At 42.1% G+C, this 20,261-nt stretch overlaps 1 protein-coding gene across 1 annotated transcript; it reads left to right on the forward strand.

The window, feature by feature from the left end:
• The first annotated feature begins 9,234 nt into the window (after positions 1 to 9,234).
• Positions 9,235 to 18,414, forward strand: DLEU7 (deleted in lymphocytic leukemia 7). The gene is made up of 3 exons (XM_074982694.1): positions 9,235 to 9,330; positions 9,484 to 9,711; positions 18,208 to 18,414. Exons 1-3 carry the CDS (start codon positions 9,235 to 9,237, stop codon positions 18,412 to 18,414), a joined length of 531 nt encoding a protein of 176 aa, XP_074838795.1.
• The last annotated feature ends 1,847 nt before the right edge of the window (positions 18,415 to 20,261 follow it).

Genomic DNA, 20,261 nt, shown 5'->3' on the forward strand with positions numbered 1-20,261 from the left:
AAGTAAGGGGATTTCCATCTCCATATCCTTATTACAGGAACATAGCAATTTCCATCCTGGATGAAACTATCTAGTGTGTTTCTCACAGTAACAAGTTCCAGATGCTTCAGAGGAAAGTGTAAGAAGCCTGATAGAGGGCAATTATAGAATAACCTGCTTCTAGGGTAAATGTCCTAATCCCATGCAGTTAGTGGTTGGTTTACGTCTTGATTCCTGAGAGTTTATATCCATTATAAATTGTTATCCTATCCCTTATAATTGCACACGCTGCTCCTTAATGGCACCAACATTTTTTTAAATAACGTGATTTAGGAGAGAGGATTATAAATTTGCTTGACTCCATTTATAATTTCATGTACAAATTGGGTCAATATATTCTGGAAACACATGCAACATGTTTGCTTGACACCCACTTTCCAAAGCAACTCATTCCCTCCAATTATGGTCTACTGGTGTCATCCCAGAACTACTGTAATTGCAAAAATGTTTAACATCAACAGTGTCTTTGCACATAATATTTCAAAGTAGGTAGATGTGTTCAACATTTCATATAACTGTCTGGAGGAGGTTTAAGTATTGGCAAGCAGCTAGAGTCAGGCAGCCAAATTAATTCCTGGTGTAATACCATTAATTTCGGTGTAGCTACACTAGGGATGAATTTGGCGATGAACTCCATTATTGTCCTTTTGTCAATGCAGAAGGAGGGCTTCAAATAACACATAATACTATCTGCAGCCTTCCTAGTTCTTTAAATTGTGCTCAGATGTTTATCATGTTGTAATGGTTTTGTTCTTTATTGCTGGGGAATTAAAAAAGAGGATGTGAGTGCTATTATTACTAGCCACAAACCGTAAGTTCTATTCCTCATGTCACAACACTGCAGTTCCAGTTAGCTGACATCTGTGATGGCTGAGCATTTATAGAGACTTAGATTTATCACCGCATACAACCTCCTAAGTTCTCATGGATCTATATGTCCAGTCTACCCTTTGGTCTCCAACCTTTCTGTTACTGTGTCTGGAAATACCCACACTTTTTCTACCTACTACCGTTTGGTAGAAGGTCAAATGACAAAAAAATGAGATTTGAATTTAAAGAGCAGGCATCATCGTTATAGATCTTGCAAAGAACCGCCCACCCCAACCCCCAACATTTAGAGTGGTGGCTTCAGAGCTGATGTTTGTGTGTGAACACTACCTGAGTTGGAAGAGAAGAAAAGCCAGCAGGTGCAGGAAAAATCTATGGATTTAGGCTGTTTGCTGCAGATTTTCCTTCCTTTTAAAAAGGCTAAATGTTTCAGCTGACTTGTCTTATGAGACTATCGCAGCTAGCCCTCAGCACTGCCTGGACTACTGTGCTCCACCCCCATTCTTCAGAGCCACATAGAGCCTGCTGTGTGATGCTCCAGTAGTAAGTTAAAGGGATGGGGGCTCCAGCTGCTTCAGCAGCTGCTACAGCAGCAGCTGGGTGCTCCAGGCACCTTTTTTATTACTGGGTCCCAAGGCAGTTGCCCTCCCGACCTCCTGCCCATTGGTGGACCTGGCACTGCTCCTATGTTTGCAGCCAATGGGAGCTATGGGAAGTGGCACCTGCATGTAAAAGGGCCACGGGGATGTGTTGGTTGCAGCCTGCTCACCACTGCCCTGTAGGGCTTGGTCTTGAGAAGTGCTAAGTACTGGGCTCTGCAGATGAAGTCTTTGGGAGCTGTTCTTGAAAATATAAAATGCTCTATAATGCTAAATACTCTGAAAAATCAAGTCTGAGACACCTCTGGTGGAACCCCCAAAATTAGTGGATATCTGATAACGATCTCTTTGGTTCAGCTCCCCACCTATCAAATAGTAACAGAGAGATAGCAGTTTTAGTGTGTAGTCCATCAAAACAAAAAAGCAGTCCAGTACCACTTTAGAGACTAACAAAATAATTTATTAGGTGGTGAGCTTTCATGGGACAGACCCACTTCTTCACCACTCCTTCCCCCAGGGCTTGATGAAGGCACAGTCATTAACATTTGTGAAGCATTCATATGGTGAAGAGCACCATAGAAAAGCTCACAAGGAAATCAATAATACCGTCTTCAGAGCAGGGCCGAAGGCCACACATTAAACAAAGAAGAGGAAACAATGTTTAATAACTGCTCACTAAACGAGCTCTCCCCGTTCTGAACACAGGCTGAGGCAGGGATCCTGTAGACATGGGATCTTGCAGCTAAAGACTGTCTCCTAATGCATATGCCCAAGGGGTCTTCACTAATGCAGCACAAGTCATCTTTGTTCTCGCCTTTCCTAACTTCAGAGTTCTTGATGTAACAGACTTAATAGTGTTCTCTTAAGTGTGGTTTGTTTTTGTCTGGCATTTTCAGATTCCATATGAGAATTAGGCCAGGCCATGTTGTGTTGGGCTCTGTGTAAATACACAGTAAAAGACAGTTTCTGGCTCAACGGGCTTCCAACCCATAGCCTCTCCCCTGAGACATGGCCCTCAGTTGAGTGGCTATGGCTTGCAAGCTTTTTGAGTCTAAGATTGTCTCCATTTATAAACTGATAGCTTGATTCTGGGAGCAGCTTCCCTCCTTCCCTCACATGGGCTGGGTTCCATCTTTCCTGTGTGTTTTCTAATGATGGTGTCTCCACACAAGGTGATGCCTCATTGTGGCCATGGACATAAGGCCTGATGTGGGGAAATGAATAATGCTACAGTGCTGGCAATGAGTCTAAAACCCACTACACAAGAAACTCAAGATACCCACACAAACTGCAGCAATGAAATGACTCACCTAAAACCAACACTTTAAGGGCTAGGAAGTTAACTAGGGATTATTACATATGATCTAGCAAAGGATATGGTTAGGATTAACTAATAAGGATTTAGGCCTGGCCTTAGGCCAAGGCAAGCAAGATGATTGCCTAGGGCCCCGTGCTCCAATTGGCCATAGCATCCACCATCCACGGGCTGGGCCCTGCTATCAGCGCATTGCCTTAGGCTCCGCCCACTGGCCAGGCTCCATTGTCAGCATGCCACCTTGGGGCCCCACAAATCTCCCAATACTCTTCCCGATCCCCAGCTCTCTCCCTGCACCTTCCCAGGCTGGTAGCACACTGAGACCGAGTCTGGAGACAAGTGCTGCAGTGCTGTGCATAGTGGCCTGCTTAAACAAAACAAAACGAGTCTAGGGCAGGGTCCTTTCCTGGCTCCCTGTCTGGCATCTTGTGGAGGCCATGGCCTGACCCATGCACTAGTTCCCACAGCAGTTCAAATACTCTGTTTGCAGCGGGAGGGAGTTAATCAGAGACCTATGCTGTTTGCTTCTCTCTCAGTTCCACACAGCATTCTCACATGACACGGCTGCCAAGTTGAGTTAAATCAAAATAAAAGTTGGGAAATATACAAAAAGCTTAAGATGGTAGAAAAATCTGATTCTTTTTTAAACACTCCTCCTAAGTGACCAGCAGGGTTAGTGAATAGGAAAGACTAACAGGGGGCTTAGAGGTGGGGTGTGTGTGGGAGGGAAGAGAGAGAGAAACACTTAACATTCTTTAAACTTAATGGCAGAAACAACCCTGGTATAAATAAAACAACAAAGGAGCGAGCTTCAGGGGTATAAATATAATGAAGGCTGAAGTGCAGCAACACAGCAACACAGTGGGGGCTATCCAGTTTATTGCACCCAGTGCAGCATTATGATTACTTACCCTGTGGGCAGATGGCACATGCGTGCTGTTAGTGCGAGGAACTCCTGACCCTTCCACTGTGTTTGGGCTTTGGAGACCAGAGTGGCTGAACTGCAGGAGCTAAGGGAGACAGAGAGGTACATAGCAGAGACATTCCGGGACAGCGTTGAAAGGTGCCATGTGCAGTCTGACAGCCTCTGTGCTATTCAGGCAGATGAAAGTCTCAGGGAAGGAGAACATCCAGCCAGAGCAAAGGGAAATGATCACATAGCTGGGGCCTTCCTTCCAGATGATGTTGTGACACAAGTTGCACCTCCCAAATCCAAGATTGTCTGGTCTGGCAACATTCATGGTCCAGAGAGCCCCAGAGCTTAGTGGCAGGAGAAGACAAGTAGCAAGGGGTGGTGGTGGTGCGAGGCAGGTGATGACCCTGCCAAGCTGGAGTCCAGCAGTGCCAGCATCTCTGGGGCTGGTGTCTAGCTCACCAGCTGGAGCCAGTATCTGCTGGGCCTGGGCAGCGGCTGGGGCCATCATCCAGCTGCAGTGCCAGGGACAAGGCCAGTGTGCAGTGTCTGGATGCAGGGCCAGAACCATGGTCTGCCTCTGGAAGGCTGCCTGGAGATGGCGTATGCAGCACTCAGGCTGGGGCCAGAGCTGGTATCCATGGGGCCAGATCCAGCATCCAGTAGCCCAGCCAGGGAAGAAGCCAAGGCCAGCAGCAGTGGGGCTGGAGCCAGGACCTGGGCCCAGGCCAGCAGCCTAGCTGGGCAGGCAGTAGGAAGCAGGCTGTGGACCTGGAGGCAGGGGACCTCCCCTGGTCTGGCAAATTCCTTTGTTCAGGACTGGTCAGGTTCTGATGGTGCTGGATGAGGGAGGCCCAACCTGTAGGCTTTTGCACTGAGCATACCTCTTCAGAGGAAGGAACTCAGTTATTAGGAAGAGAAGGTAATGGGTATGAGGGATTATAGAAGCATAGATATCTGGGTTTGTGATGATCGGGAGAAATGTAGGTTGACTTGCCTGTCTGGTGCAAAGGTTGCAGATCTCTCGAAACATCTAGATAGCTGACTTATACGTAGTGGAGGGGAGGAGCTGGTGGTTGTGGAACATGTCATTAGCAATGACTTAGGGAAGGATAGGAGATTGGAGGCCAAACTTAGGCTGCAAAGTAAGAGATTGAAGTCCAGAACCTCCATTGTAGCATTCTCTGAAATGTTTCCAGTTCCATGCACAGGGCCAGTTAGAGAGGCAGAACTGCAGCATCTCAGTGAGTAGATGAGATGATGGTGTAAGAAAGAGGACTTTAGATTTAATGGGAATTGAAGAAAATTTTGGGAAACGGGGAGTTTATACAGGAAGGATGGGCTCCACCTAAACCAAAATGGAACCAAGGATTGGTGGCACTTAAAAGGATTGTAGAGAAGTTTTTAAACAAAGAGCTGGGGGAAAGACAATGGAGCAAATAATTAAGGAATTCCTCTGCAAACATCTGGAATAAAATAAGATGATAGGTAACAGCCAGCATGGATTTGTAAAGGACAAATCATACCAGACCAATCTGATAGCCTTTTTTGACAGGCTAACAAGTCTTGTGAACAAGGGAGAAGTGGTGGATGTGGTATACCTAGACTTTAGTAAGGCTTTTGACATGGTCTTGCATGATCTTCTTATCAATAAACTAAGCAAATATAATTTAGATGGGGCCATTATAAGGTGAGTGCATAACTGGCTGGATAACTGTTCTCAGAGAGTAGTTATAAATAGTTTGCAGTCATGCTGGAAGAGCATAACATGTGGGGTTCCGTAGGGATCTGTTTTAGGACCAGTTCTATTCAATAGCTTCATCAATGATTTAGATATTGGCATAGAGAGTACGCTTATTAAGTTTGCAGATGATACCAAGCTGGGAAGGGTTGCAGCTGCTTTGAGGGATAGACTCATAATTCAAAATGATCTGGACAAACTTGAGAAATGGTCTGAGGTAAACAGGATGAAGTTTAATAAGGACAAATGCAAAGTGCTCCACTTAGGCAGGAACAATCAGCTTCATACATATGGAATGGGAAATGACTGTCTAGGAAGGAGTACTGTTAGAGGTCATAATGGACCACAAGCTTTATTTGACTCAACAGTGTCATGCTATTTTAAAAAAAACAAACATGATTCTGGGATGCATTAACAGGAGGGTTGTGAGCAAGACATGAGAAGTCATTCTTCTTCACTACCCTGTGCTGATTAGACCTCAATTGGAGTATTATGTCCAGTTCTGGGTACCACATTTAAAAAAATATGTGGAGAAATTGGAGACAGTCCAGGGAAGAGCACCAAGAATGATTAAAGGGCTAGGGAACATAAGCTAAGAGGGAAGACTGAAAGGACTGGGCTTGTTGAGTTTAGAAAAGAGAAGACTTAGAAGGGACATGATAGTGGTTTACAAGTACCTCCAAGAGGGTTACAAGGAGGATGGAGAAAAATTGTTCGCCTTGGCCTCTGAAGATAGGACAAGGATCAATGGGTTTAAACTACAGCAAGGGAGGTTTAGATTAGACATTAGGAAAAAATTCCTAACTGTCAGGGTGGTTAAACAGTGGTATAAATTACCTAGGGAGGTTGTGGAATCTCCACTGCTGGAGACTTTTAAGAGAAGGCTAAATAGGCACATACTGGGGATGGTCTGACGGTGCTTGGTCCTGCCAAGAGGGTACAGAACTGGACTTGATGACCTCTTGAAGTCCCTTTCAGTTTTAGTGGTCTGTGGTTTTGTGATTGTATGAAAGCTGCTAGGTGTGGAAGAGCATGTGGTTCAGACAAAGACATCCCTCAGGAGAGGATCTATTAATGGAGATTCTGTGTGTTGTGGTAAGGAGAAAAAGTTGGAAGATAAAATACAGGCAGGATTTGTCAAACGAAAAAGAGTTCCATTCAATTACATCACGTAATGGCAGACGGCTAAAAAGTGAAAAGTTTTTAAGAGTGCTTATATACCAGTACTAGAAATTTAAATAATAATATGGGCGAACTAGAGTGCCTCATATGAAAGGAGCATATTGATATAATAGATGTCAGAGAAACTTGGTAGAATGGTGATAATCCATGGGGGACAGTGCAAAATATATCAAAAGGATAGAACAAATAATGCTGGTGGGGGAGTGGCACCATGGAAAAGAAAGTATGGAGACAAATGAAGTAAAAAATTTGAATGAATTAAACTGTACACAGACTCTCTATGAATACTAATTCCATGCTCTAGTAATACATTCAGCAGTTTCACAGAAGTTCAGTATTAATTCTAGCATAATTTCAAGTCACAAACAGATTGGTGATTTCGTGTTATTCATGTGCCTGGATTTCCATTTTGGCAAAATCTGCCTCCTTGCCCTAAAAAAAAAAAAGAGAAGAACTTCTATTCTCACCTCAAACTCATTTCCTGGGTTATCATAATGGACCAGACTGTGATATTGAAGCAAATCCTGAAATAGGGTGCAGTGTTTCTAAACCCTTTTTTTATAAAGTATGCCTTTAAAAAAAAATTATAAGTACCCCCGGAGTTCTCTTGCATACCCCAAGGGTACTTGTACCACCGGTTGAGGAACATGGTGCTAAGGTAATTTGAGGTCTTGAAACAAGTTCCATTCCAGCTTTCCAGATTATTGTACCATTTTTGGGAGTCAGATTTGTTTTGCATACCACCAAGTTACAGTTCACTTAAAAACTACTTACTTACACAAACATGCCAAAATATCACAGAAGACTGCTCCTGAAAACTTGCTGACTTCCTGTCATTTATTATTGAATAAATTAATGGGAATAGAAATATTGTACTTACATTTCAGCACATGAAGTAGTAGAAACAAGTTATTGTCTGAATGAACTTTTAGATTGTACTGACTTAACTAGTGTTTTGATGCAGCCTTTTGTTCAAGTAGGCAAATATCTGGATGAGTTGATACCTTCCCTGGAAGACCTCATTGTACTCCCATGGGTACACATACCCCTGGTTGAGAAACATTGGCGTAGAGCAATAATTCCCTCAGTGGAAGCCCTCTGAGCCACAGAGCCAGCTGGCCTTGGTAGGGCTTAGAATGCAGAGCTGGATAACCCCTCAAAGCAAACTTCTTTATGTTTACAAAGAATGTGAAGACAAGAGAACATGATCTAAAGTTTAATTTGGGCCAAAATGAAAAGTTCAGAAATAAGTTTTTCAAGAAAAAAAATAACAGAATTCCAGTAGCAACCTTTGTTGAATGGATAAAGGGAAAAAACTGGATTTGACAGAGAAAGCAGACGGTTGTGCTATGATAGCCTTTGAGACCTTGTCCCTGCATGTTTTATATCATTTTTTGAAAACACGGCACCTACAACTGTTTTCCCTCATCTTTCAAAGCATAAAATTGCCAGTCTTTTGCCCTAACTTAAATCAAGGAAGCAGCAATGTTAGGTTTAATTAAAAACAGCAAATATTTGTACAGCTGTCCTTGGTCTCACAGCACAGAAATAGGTTTAGCATCAAATCTTACAGTTTTAAGTCTCCTGGGGACCATATATAAAAACATATAGGGTCCTTCTGGCTCATTTTCCAAAGCCAGAAATGCCTCTTTTTGGAGTTATTTCAGGTGGGGCTCTTTTGACCTTCCTATTTCCAACTATTTTCCTGTGAGAATAGGGATTTAAACTTGCTCCAAAAGGAACACAGTCAAGCTTACAGGTTTAGATTATTTGCACCTTGGAGATAATAATAAAAGAAGAGAAGTAAATATTTACCACCACTACCAACAATTTCAGTTTTTATATATAAAGAAAATCGATGCCCCATCTCGCAAGTGTCCCCTTTCCTAGAAGCAAGCTGATCATTTTCTTGGAGAACCAGTGTCAATCCAGAGGTCTTGTTTACACTATGCTTACGTGCTTCATAGTTGTCAAACATGGGCAATGTGAATGAAAGAAATTTTAAACTAGTATAAGTCCATTGACACACACAGTTCAGACTGAGCTCTTAACATTCCCAACGTTTGGCGGGATTTGGATGCAAGGTTTTGCTTCTGGCCCTGCTCTCGTTTCAAACTTACTCACTGAAAAACATTGTAAAATCTTTCATTGACAAAGGGAGAGAGACTTTAAAAATTGCCTACATGCAAGTGTAAAATAAGCCTCCCTTCCCTCCCCTGCCATGAGAGAGAGTTGGTAGATCTCATCCCAGCAGAGCCCACCTAAGGATTTATACCAAACAGTGCAAATGCATTAAAAAAAAAAATGCCACAAATGTAGGCACCCACACACCACGCAGTAAGTATGTAACTAGTTCTCCAGAAAGCCAAGGAAACCTGTCTGCAAATGTGCACATGGAAAGCTCCATGGAGCTTGAGTCCAAGAAACACAGTAAGGGCTGAGCTTTTCACCAGTGCTAAAATTCTGGCCTATTAACCCCAGGCTGAAGGAGGGGCAGGAAGCCACCCACAGGGAGAAGAGATAAGAAAGAAAGGGATGGGAAAAGAGGGGGAGGGAAAAAGGCCAAACAAGGTTTAAAAACACCCCATCCTGGATGGGATCAGAGGCAAAAGAGCTGATGGCTGGACGAGCATGTTTACTTCTTTCTCTCAACCACCAGCTAATTGCTCTCCAAACCCTGAGGCTCTTGCATCAGCAGGATGAGGATGCCCGAGTCTACAACCCCCACTACAAACTGGACAAGGCCTCACTACTGCAAAGCACAGGTATGTCTGGCCTGGCTTTGCATGGCATGGGCCAGGGCCAGGAGGCAGCTGGGCCTAGCTGGGATCAGGAGCAGGAAGAAGGCAGAAGAGCAGCAAGTGAGCACTCTGAGAAGAAAGAAGCATGTGGCTCCCTGGCTCTTTCTAACCCAGATGGGCCTGGGGCGAAAGATTCAAGAGAGCCGGGCCCGGCCAGGCCCCAAACACTTACACAGATTGCTGTGCACAGCATGCTGTCCCGAATAGTAGCGTCGACATCCCAGCTTGTCAGCGTGGAGCAGACTCTCCTGCTGCCTCTCTTTCAAGAACATCCTTTTCCTATTCACCTAAAAGTAAGTAGTGAGATCAAAGAACTCTTTCTTCTGCAAATGGGCAGTTAATTGCACTGACTCGGGCATTCTCGTACATGCTGGATTCTGTCAGACTGACTAGTGCAGCTTGATTTATGTGCATTTGCAATGGAGTAATTACAACAAATCATTTTAGCCTTGCACACAGTTTACAAACTAATTATAAAATCAACAACAATCCTTTTGTTGGCGCTATGGGGCTAGGGGATACAAGCACTCTTTTGTTCTAGTTGGGAGTTGAACCATAATTTAGGAAGTCAGAGGTTTTCAGGCGATATTGACATTTCCACATAAAATCTCAAACTTCCATGTGCTGTTATGGCACCTGAAGAGATTCAGTCAAGAAAAATGAAGAGACGAAGAGTGACTTTGTAAGTGACTTGTAAGTGAAATGTCGGTTTTCATTAAATAAAAGAACCAACACACATGGAGATTTTTAAGAGCAGGTTGGACAAACACCTTCCAGGGATGGTCTAGATGGTGCTTGGACTTACCATGAGTGCAGGGGACTGGACTTGATGACCTCTCAAGGTCTCTTCCATTTCTATAACTCTGTGATTCCAGAACAAAAAGTTACATCCTTGGCTGAGATTTAGTGAAGATATGTAAGAAAAGTTCCCCAGAATGATGGTAGAAGGATTGTGCATATTTTCACAAGAAAAAATTCCTATCGTCTTTTGGCAGTCAAGGAAAAAAAAAGCCATGCACAGGGGACGTGGTAAGTCATGAGTGTGTGATACAGAGTCCATCACCTATTGCCCTTTAGGTTCAGGTTTGATCCCAGTTGGAGGTGGTCAAAAAGCCATACCTTAGGATGACTTATTATGCTAAAAGACTTGTTGTCTCTGTCCAATTTTTAATGGCAGATGTACACATCACAAAAAGCACATTTCACACCAGTCTCATTCTTGTTGATCATCCTAACAGAGAGGCCACAAACCAAACCAATATATGGATGACTCTACCCTTTCACCTAAGCAGGCAGAACCTCCAGGTACAGATTAGCATTAGCAAGGCAGTAGGTAGAGGGAGCTTTCACTGCTGCCAGCAGCAGAAGTCATATCGTTCTGTGCGACAAACAGGTCAACATTTTCAGAAGTTGCTTCTGATTTTAGGTGCCTCAGTATTTGGGTAGCTGGTCCATCCAAACCATGTCAGCAACCTGATTTTTCAGAGGTGCTGAGCACCTAATACGCTGACTGACTTCACCTGAAGTTGCAGCTCTGCAACACTTCTGAAAATCAAAACCACAGTACAGGCTGAACCTCTCCAATCTGGCACCTTTGGGACCTGACCAGTGCTGAACAAAAGAATTTGCCAGCACTGCTAAGTAACAGCACAGAATACTGAGGAACACAGGAAACTTGGCCACACCCATGATAAGCATTTGTCCAGCTAACTAAAATTGAGCCATATTATTAGGTTGACCATCTGTCCTGTTTTTGGCAGGACAGTCCCATACTCGGGACTCCAAAAAGGCATCTCTACTTGTTTTAGAAAAGGGACTAATTGTCCCATGTTTTCCGCCAGCAGCTGCAGCTGCTTCGTCCCAGGAAAGGCGGAAGGAAGCACCACAGCTGCCCTGCCCCTACAGCTTCTCAGGGCTCAGGGAAGGGGGGTTGGTAAGCTCCATGGCTGCCCTGTCCCTGCTGCTGAGGCTTGAGGAAGCCAGGGGGAAGCGTGGCTGCCCCATCTCTGCTGCCTCCTTGGTGTTCCCAGGAGTGCTGGGGGCTGCTCCAGCCCGGGGCTTGGGGAAGGCCTAGATTATTTCAAGCTTCAGGGGTATTAATCCAATTTATTTATTTCCCCAGAAATAAATTCCTTTGTGAGGGGCAAAGAAGTGGAAAAGGATAAAACCTTGTGTGAAGTGAAAAGACCAAGACTGAAATAAAAAAAAAAAGAGACCAGGATAAAAATAAATAAATAAATCAGGTCAAATAGGTAGATTTAGCATTCCTGTGATAATGAAAACTAATCTATATTTTTTATTAGATTGTTGCAATATTAATTCCAATATGACATTGCTAAAACATAAATAATGTTTGGCACCAACACTAATGAGATAAAAGCTTCTTTGATTTTCTTTCTGGTCTTTCCGAGAATTAATATTTGCTTGTGTGAATATATGTTTTAGTTGCCACCGGGAATAACATTAACTTTGGATTCTTATATTTACCATTCTACTCAAAATCAGGGTAGATTTTTTTTTTCAGTGAATGCCCATTATCAGGACGAATTGAGCACTGGGACTTTCTTGCATCAGTTTCTATGGTTAGGTTAAATAAATTCTGTGGTGTTTCCATAAAACATGAGTAATTTAACTAGGTCTTTTAGTGATGAGTAATTTCACTGCTGTTTTCATTTTAAAACAGTTGGATTCCAAGGATTCAGTTTACATGTTCACCCTGCCAGGAAAAGTAGATGAAAAATCGTCTTGCCACTGAACTTTTACTTACAGTTCTCAGGTGAAAGGGCTACAGCCTCTCAACCAGAATAAAAACATTAGCTATTGATAGGATGTCCATTCAGTCACACTGTCTACAGCCAAAGTACAGGTCATCCGCAGAGAACAGAAACACTCCTAAATGGCCAACGTGCTCCCTGTCATAACACAATACATTTATTGCCTGCTACAGCTGGCGCTCTGTGAGGCCGCTCAGACAGTCCACAAATGCATCAGATGGTCTTATTTGCATTTTTATTGACAGGGTCAGTTGAAAACAAGTCATGGGTTGCTATAAAAGTGGCCGAAAAATATAGCAACATGAGGATGTACGTGGAAAGACACAAGCAACTGGCATTATATCATAGCAAAACATGCATACTCCAGAGACTACCATGGAGCAGAAAACTATGCTTTTTCTCTCTCCCAGGATGTAGATTGGTCTGGAAAGCCTGAGAGAAGTGTCTCACTGTTGCTTTGTAATAGAAGGTGAAGCTACTGTCAGAAATCCGATGGATCTTCCTTTAAGTTTGACAGGTCACATACCAGCATCATCATCCACAAACCATATGTTAGGGACTCTGGATTTCAGACATAAATAGTGGATATATGTCCAAGTTTCCCTTCCATAATTATGCCCTTCCAGAGTGAACAGATCAGCCAGTCCTAAAAGTGGGAGATTTTGTATTTTGGACAGAACTGTGTACATATTTGAAGAAAAAACATAAAAACTCCCTGAAATGGGAGTGTGCAGCTTGCCTCGGTGAGGGCAGGGGCAGACTTCATTACCACTGCTCTTTGGTAACATCCTGCCTCCTTAGTTGGAGTAACTGAGGGTTCATAAAAGTGTTGCTAACTCATAAATGTATAACAGATTGGACTGGACTAAACGGCTCTTAGCCAGCTGGAAAAGGAATGTAAAGTACACTAGGAAGTTAAAATAACTCATAGTTCCAAAACAGTGTTAGTATTAAAAAACAAAACAAAACAAAAACCACCCCAGTGCTTGTGAAAGGTTAGTGAATATAGTGAAATATTAGTGAAAATTCACGGACAATGCAAGTGCCCTGTGTCGCTCCGCTAGTGTCCTGTTGTTAGACATGAGAGGGTAAGTCATTCTCCATAATCATAAAGGAATAGATTCCCCCTTATGATGCACCCTTAAGCCTATATGCTGCCTCACCGTGTTAAATACTCAGCGGGTATCAAGTGACACAGCCGTCTTTACACCAGCTAGGTTAATAAACACCAGGAAAGAAGTGGAAATCTGTATGAGCATAAGCATCTGTCTGTGTGGACCTCTTTGCACAATCAGGGTCTACATCCCTAGTCTCTCTGCTTAGACCATCAGCAGCAGTGCTGCTGTTTGTCATTTTTCTGCTATGTTGAGAGCAGTATATAGGAAATGGAACAGAGACCATATGTTCTCTCAACAATCAACAAATGCAACATCAGACACTGTTGACCTCCACCAAAAACTGTAGGACTAGAAAAACTAGGCTCTGTATCCCAGCGAGTCCTCCTTAGCTATGGTCATCTTTGAAAATAGCATCATGCTCCCCATATTATTCACTCTGAAAACAGCCAAGGTATGGCGTTAGTAACACAAGCACAGTGATTTTTTTTCTCACATGATTTTCATTGTTTTTTCCAAAGTGCCGTAGAACTGATAGTTGTTGCAATAAAGTATCTGGGATTACGCTTAATAAAATCGTATTTTCTTGAAAGCTGATTTCTGACACAAAGGAAAGGTCCCTTTTTGCCACAAAACAACTGGCTGTACAGTAGCTCATATGCTGATCCAAAGAGTGGCTTAGTAGTGATGGTAACCAGAAAATTGACTTTATTCAGAATTCTTATAAAACAGCTGCCCAGTCTTTACCTGCCACCACAGATTAAATTTATTAACAAATGAGTACCCCCTTTTATGTTTTTATGAGATTGTAAGATTATTCCTGTATCAAATAGCAATGCTTTTTCATTCTTACAGTAATTAATATGAAGATTGCCCATTGAGAAGTTGTTCCAAACTGTAAACTGTACAGATCAGTTTTAGGGTCTTTGGGTATATTTAAAATGTCAACAAATGAACAATTTCTGTACAATTTATTTCTGTAAATATGGAGATCATTTTTGGAACTGCCCCCAGAATTACTATGAAGTCAGTGATTAAAGAAGCACTCTTGGTCACATGACATTAACAAGCTCTAACAATCTTTTCACCCTGACAATTGTTCTGTACTTTGAATACTGTCTTTGTTCCTGTTTTGTAGAAAGAGGTTGTTTGGTGGCAGACTGCAGCCTGACTGATTTTAATATTTTCACACAGTGACTTTGTAAGAAATTAACAGCTCTGTAATTTGTCTGAGAGATGATTTCTAGGAAACAATACATAAAAGTCTGCCTAAATATGAATATTTTGAAACCTTATGGTTGAAGGCATATTAAAACTTAAGTACCCCCTTAGGAATGTTACTTTGGAAGAAGTATTCTTGCATTCTGAGGTTAGAGGATTCAAATCTTCAGTGTTGTCATGTGCCACATTTCATAGATGTAAAATAAATTCTTTTCCAAAAGTGGGTAGGGTAAGAGAGAAGTGGAAAAACCCAAGAAAACCAACAGATTTATAATTCTCTGTGAAATAATATTTTGCACTTCCGTAATGCTTGTATCTTTCAAAATGCTTTACAAATGTTAACTAATTCTCTCAACATCCATGTGCAATAATGCTTACTTATGCCCATTTTGTCAATGAGCAAATTAAGGCAAAGACCTTAAAGCTCTCTCTCTTCCCTACATATTGTACCCAGCCATCTATGAACATTGACTGGACTTGCCCAGCCAGATGGAACCAACCCATTATATAATTCCATTAAAACTCTTTACTTCAGCTGTGGTTCTTTTAAAGATCAGGTAGTTTAAATTATTATAATCTGTCTTAAGATAGCACCTGTAGCCCCCACCTCAGATCAGTACAAATTCAGTACAAACACTTGGTAAAAGACAGCTGTTTGGGACAGGGACTTACATTCTACGCAGGCAAGGCAGGACTCATCTATGTTATAAAATCGCTGGGGCCCTACCAGTTTAACATTGTGTTTGGACAGGTTAAACATATTAGGTTATTTGGTACATAAATGAGGTGTCTGAAGTTATGCTCTGGCCTTTTCCATGCTAGCATTTGACCAAAAATGTCCATCATTGCTGCAGCTCCGCCAGTGGTTCTACCCATGATGAAAGCAGTATTGTAGACCTTCTAGCCACCATGTGGTCTGAAGCTGCTTACAGCAGATAAATGCAACAGGGTGGTTAACACTGCCCTAGCTTTCCCGTCATTGCTGCTATCAGTAGAGCTGAACTGGAGCTAGTCATCATGGAAAATTCTTGGTCAAAAAGCCTTGTGCAGAACTAGCCTCTGGGTAAGCAAAGGAGCAGGCCTGGAATGATGGGTATATCTTTCTTATGGGAAGCTCAACACACTGGCAGTCAATCTTCCAGGTTTGATTTAGGACGTCTAGTGAGGATACACAAAACTGGACTGTGATGGTGCCACTGTCGACCCCAGTGTCCCTGGCAGTCATGAGGACTAAGGGAAGTCGATGGGAGAGTTTGTCTTGTTGACCTCCCACTGTGTGGATGGTGGCAAAAATCAATTTTAGATAAGTCGACTCCAGCTATGCTACACTCAGCTGGATTTGTGTTATCTAAAATTGATTTTACCTCCTAATGTACACCTGGCCTTAGAAATGTCTATATTCCAAATTCACAATAAATTCACTAGACTATTGAACTGTGAGTGTGCTTAAGGAAAAAAAAACAATTATCCTGAGTGCAAACCATAATATCCACTTGATTTATCTGTTTAGCAGTTCAGAGTGAAAAAAGGGTGATGTAAAAAGTCTTCATCATCTTTAATGGAGTCTTGTTAAGGGGAGCATCATCCTAAACTAAATTACACTTGGTAGTTAATATCTTATTTAAAACAGTGATCAAAAATAAAAGATGTGCTGGTGGAAATGGCCTACCTATTCAGATCAGTGTTAAGTGACAAATATGTAGAGCTCTTAAACACTGGTTGACTATTTTAAGCTCTGATTTTAAGAGTTTTGGCACTAGTGGGTCATGCAGTTCTTCTGGTATAGCTCTGCCAGTACCATGTGGATAGTAAATCATCTGTCTAAACAGAAGGGTCTTGACAAACAAAAGCTGCAAGTAGGACATGCTTCTGCAGTGATATTGAAAATGCTTTAGAAAAAAATATTGAAAATATTGTGTTGATCTTTTAATAAAAACTAAGAATCACTGGAGCTATGGGTCCCCATGACTACAATTTGTTGGAGTCCACTGTTATAAATCTGACAGAGAAGGGCTGTTTTTAGAAAGCAAACTTTCTATTTACTTCAGTTATTTAATATCCCATTTTTCTGAAAGGAGAAAGAATTTTAAAAATAGTTTTCTGTTCTGTATCCTAAAGTTCCCATGTGCCAGACACCTGGAAAAGCTAGCAATGCTTTCTTCTTTACTTATTTAGATATATTAAGAGGTCAAATAGATTGCACAAGGGATTTTATACCAAGAAAATTTCTGAAATCTACCTAAGGGAGCTTTATAAGCAAGATCCAAAAGGTGACCTCCAAGATAATGATCAAAATATTTTTTTAAAAAAGACAAAAAATTGCTGCTCACCCACAGTCTTGCTTCAGGTCTCCTTAGTTTTCCAGTGCTGGGGACATTCCACAATAAGGAAATCTCTGTACCTGCAGCAAACTTCCAGCTTGTGCAGAGGACTTCTAGAGGCTCTAAAGTCAAATTAGTTAAAGGTTTAGTTTAGTGTTATGTTTGCACCCAATCACTCATCCTTGCCCACTTTAGGGCGCACTGACATATGCGCTGAATGGACTAACTTCTTTTTGATATTTTGTTTGCAGATCACCTTTAATGTTATCTATCAATGTAGCAGGCACTGCCCGAATTAAATATATTTTAACAGGGCTTTAATTTGAAATGACAGAGCCTTGGTGAGGCTGATGAGCTTGAACCTGAATAACTTTAAGAACCACTTTGAGCTGACAGCAGAGTCTGAACTCGGGTCTCAGAGAGCTAAAATCATGAGCCTTTATGATTTCAGAAAAAGGAGTGAGTACATTAACTAGAAGACATAGGAGAGTTATGAGCCTCTTATGTGGAGCAGCTACTATAGGGAGACAAAGACCAGCATTCTCCTAAGTACATCTGGAACATTCATTATGTAACAAAACAAATATGTCTAACGTGGGGTGTGAAACACCGCTTTGCACCAAGTGTAGACAAGAATAAGTGTGCTTAAAAAGCATCAGGAAGTATCCCCCTAGGGTTAAGCGGGGCCACCTGACTTTTAAAACATGATTGGCACAGTCTACGTTACAGATGCTAAGTCATTTAGTTAGAACATGTTAAGTAGCACACTGCCCAACACAACACATTTTCATAGTGGATACAAGCAGCAGTGCCTCTAATTTTTTCTATCCATGTGCAGAGTAAAGGTTGTTATGTGCACCGAGGCATGAGTGCATGTGCACCACCAGTAGAAACCCATACTGCCAGCTGGAGGAGCTCTGCTAATCAGCTTGGTGGCATTTGAATCTCTCCTGGGTGGCCACCCAAGCACTCACCTTACAGGGAACACCGGATTCAAGGTCCTAGCATGGATTATACTAGCAGGACAAATTCTCAGGAGGCCTGTCGGCCTTTCAGGTGTGCAGGAAACATAAATCGGGCCAGAGACGGTTATCTCAACAATGTTTTTGAGGTAAATTACTACAATTATGATTAGCTGAAAGATAAGTTTTAACAATAGTTGCCACAGTTCAGTGGAAACAGATGACGTTTAAAAGTGGGCACATGAAACTGACTCTATATTTCACATCAAGGCAGTTTGCAGCAATGTGTAAACCTCAGAGATGAAAGTTCAGGCCAAAGGCTTCCATCTGGCAAAACCAGCTATGCATGGCTAAAACGTTCCTTGTCACTCATTTCTTTTTTGGTTTGGCTTTTAGGATAGCGTTGAGTTTAGAAACATCTGCAGTCATATGGCTTTACAGCTGGAGGGGCAGCAATTTGACAGAGACTTGCATGCAGCGCACCGGTGTTTGAGGTCCATCGTTGAGAAACTGATTCATTCACTCGCGGTTTCCCCCTCAGATGTGTATGCCACAGCTAAAGCTTCACTGAGACAAATCCTACAAAACCTCCCAGAGATGTGAAACAGCCACACAGACAAGAATGACTAATAGCTGTAAGAAGTGCTGCCTCCAGAACTGTGTGCAATTTGAAAGATTGGTTCTTCTGTCTCTGCTCACACAAGCAATCCCATTAACTTCACATGAGTAAGTACTTCATAATCAAGGGCCCGATCCTGGAAAGGCTTGTGCACCTTTTATCTCCCACTGGTATCTGAGTCAGACTTGTGCAGTTGGGAACTGAGGGCACCAGGATTTGAACCATGCCTTGAAGAATTATGTCCCAAATGAACAACGACTGTAGAGTTGGCACCTACTGTTGGGACACAATGATACAAGGAAAGTTAGTGGAGAAGAGGACTGGACTTTTGCAATTCCATTAACCTACATCATGACTAGTGAACATATGTTCAAATAATTCTTTATGCTAATTTGATGCTTCAGAGACAGAAATCACTGTACTTAAGAATGCAGCTTTATTGTAAGGACAAGCTGTGAGAGGTAGGTTATGTGCATAGTCTTTACAGATAGTTTGATTTTTTTGTTTTTTAAGAGAAATACTTGAGGGTACTTTACTACAAAGAAAAAACTGATTTGAAGGGTTGCCAATTCAGAAAAAGAAAAAGTGGAAAGTTTTAGCCCCAAAAGACTCATTTTTAAAAATACATAAATATAAGCTCTCAGTAGTCAACCACATAAATGCTAATAGAAAGCAGACAAAAAGGGCACAAAGGGTGGCCAGAGCAAACGTTTTCAAATATTTAAACATATATGTGTGGAAATTGCTTAGCAAAACTCACCCAGCTCTCATGACCGGGCAGCGTACAGGTTTACCGCTCTGCTCACCTACTGCCAAATGAGGAGTTGCCAAGTCTGAGTGTTTTTCTGCAGCTGCATGTGAAGGGGGAATGTAGTCCAATGGTACCCTGCATAAGGATGCAAAAATTCTGTGTAGAGTATGGGATAGAACACTGTCTCTTTACACTAACTGAGATGGTGACTTTCCACATGATTTCCTCTCTGTCTCTCACGTATGATTGTGGTCATCAGCTGAACACTTTCTGCATGTGACTGTACGCTGATTCATTTGCCATATTTTACATCGCATGAGATCCCTTTTAACGCTGCACTGATGCCATTCTCACAGCTATAATTATGGCTTTGTCAGCCTGTCCTTTACAAAAACACTTGTTTGGTCGTGCTTCTTAGCTTGAACGCAGACCTTTGCTTTCGGCTGAAATGTAGTCTATGATGGCTCAATCCAGTGGGCTCAGTATTAGTTTATATATTGGAAGAAAACTCATGAAAATGTATTGCCAGAGAAGCAATATTAAAAAGAAGCTTTAGGGTGCCTTGCTCGTGCTTGAGCCCCTTCCTCCCTTCAAGAAAAATGGATGAGGGAGGGACACATTTGTGGCAGTGACCATCCTTCTTTGCACCTGGTAGCATATAGGGATTTTCGGATGGATGTAATGATAATGCCGGTAATGCTACGTTTTGAGGTGACCTGCAAAGCAAACAATGTACTGTAGTTCTGTGTATCTTGTGTTAATATCATGGTGTATTAAATATCACTTTATATTGTATTATAGTGAATATATTGTTACTGTGGTATCCTCCCACAGAAAGTGGATAGAGGGCTCAGGAAATTCTGGAGGATGAAAGCCATGAAGCTTCTCCTAAGGCTTGCCTTAGAGGGAAAAGGTTTAGGGGCAGTAGAGTGGGAATGGCACACATCCCCTAGAGTCCAAGCTTTGCTCTCAGCCCTGAAGAACATGGAGCCATGTTTTTTCTGAAGGCCCTCCCTGTCTTGTTCTCTATAGCTGGGTCTACGCATAAGCACCCTTCCAAAAGGCCGAAAATCAAAAGAG

Source organism: Carettochelys insculpta, chromosome 1 (assembly GCF_033958435.1).
Source record: "Carettochelys insculpta isolate YL-2023 chromosome 1, ASM3395843v1, whole genome shotgun sequence".
Classification (NCBI taxonomy): Eukaryota; Metazoa; Chordata; order Testudines; family Carettochelyidae; genus Carettochelys; species Carettochelys insculpta.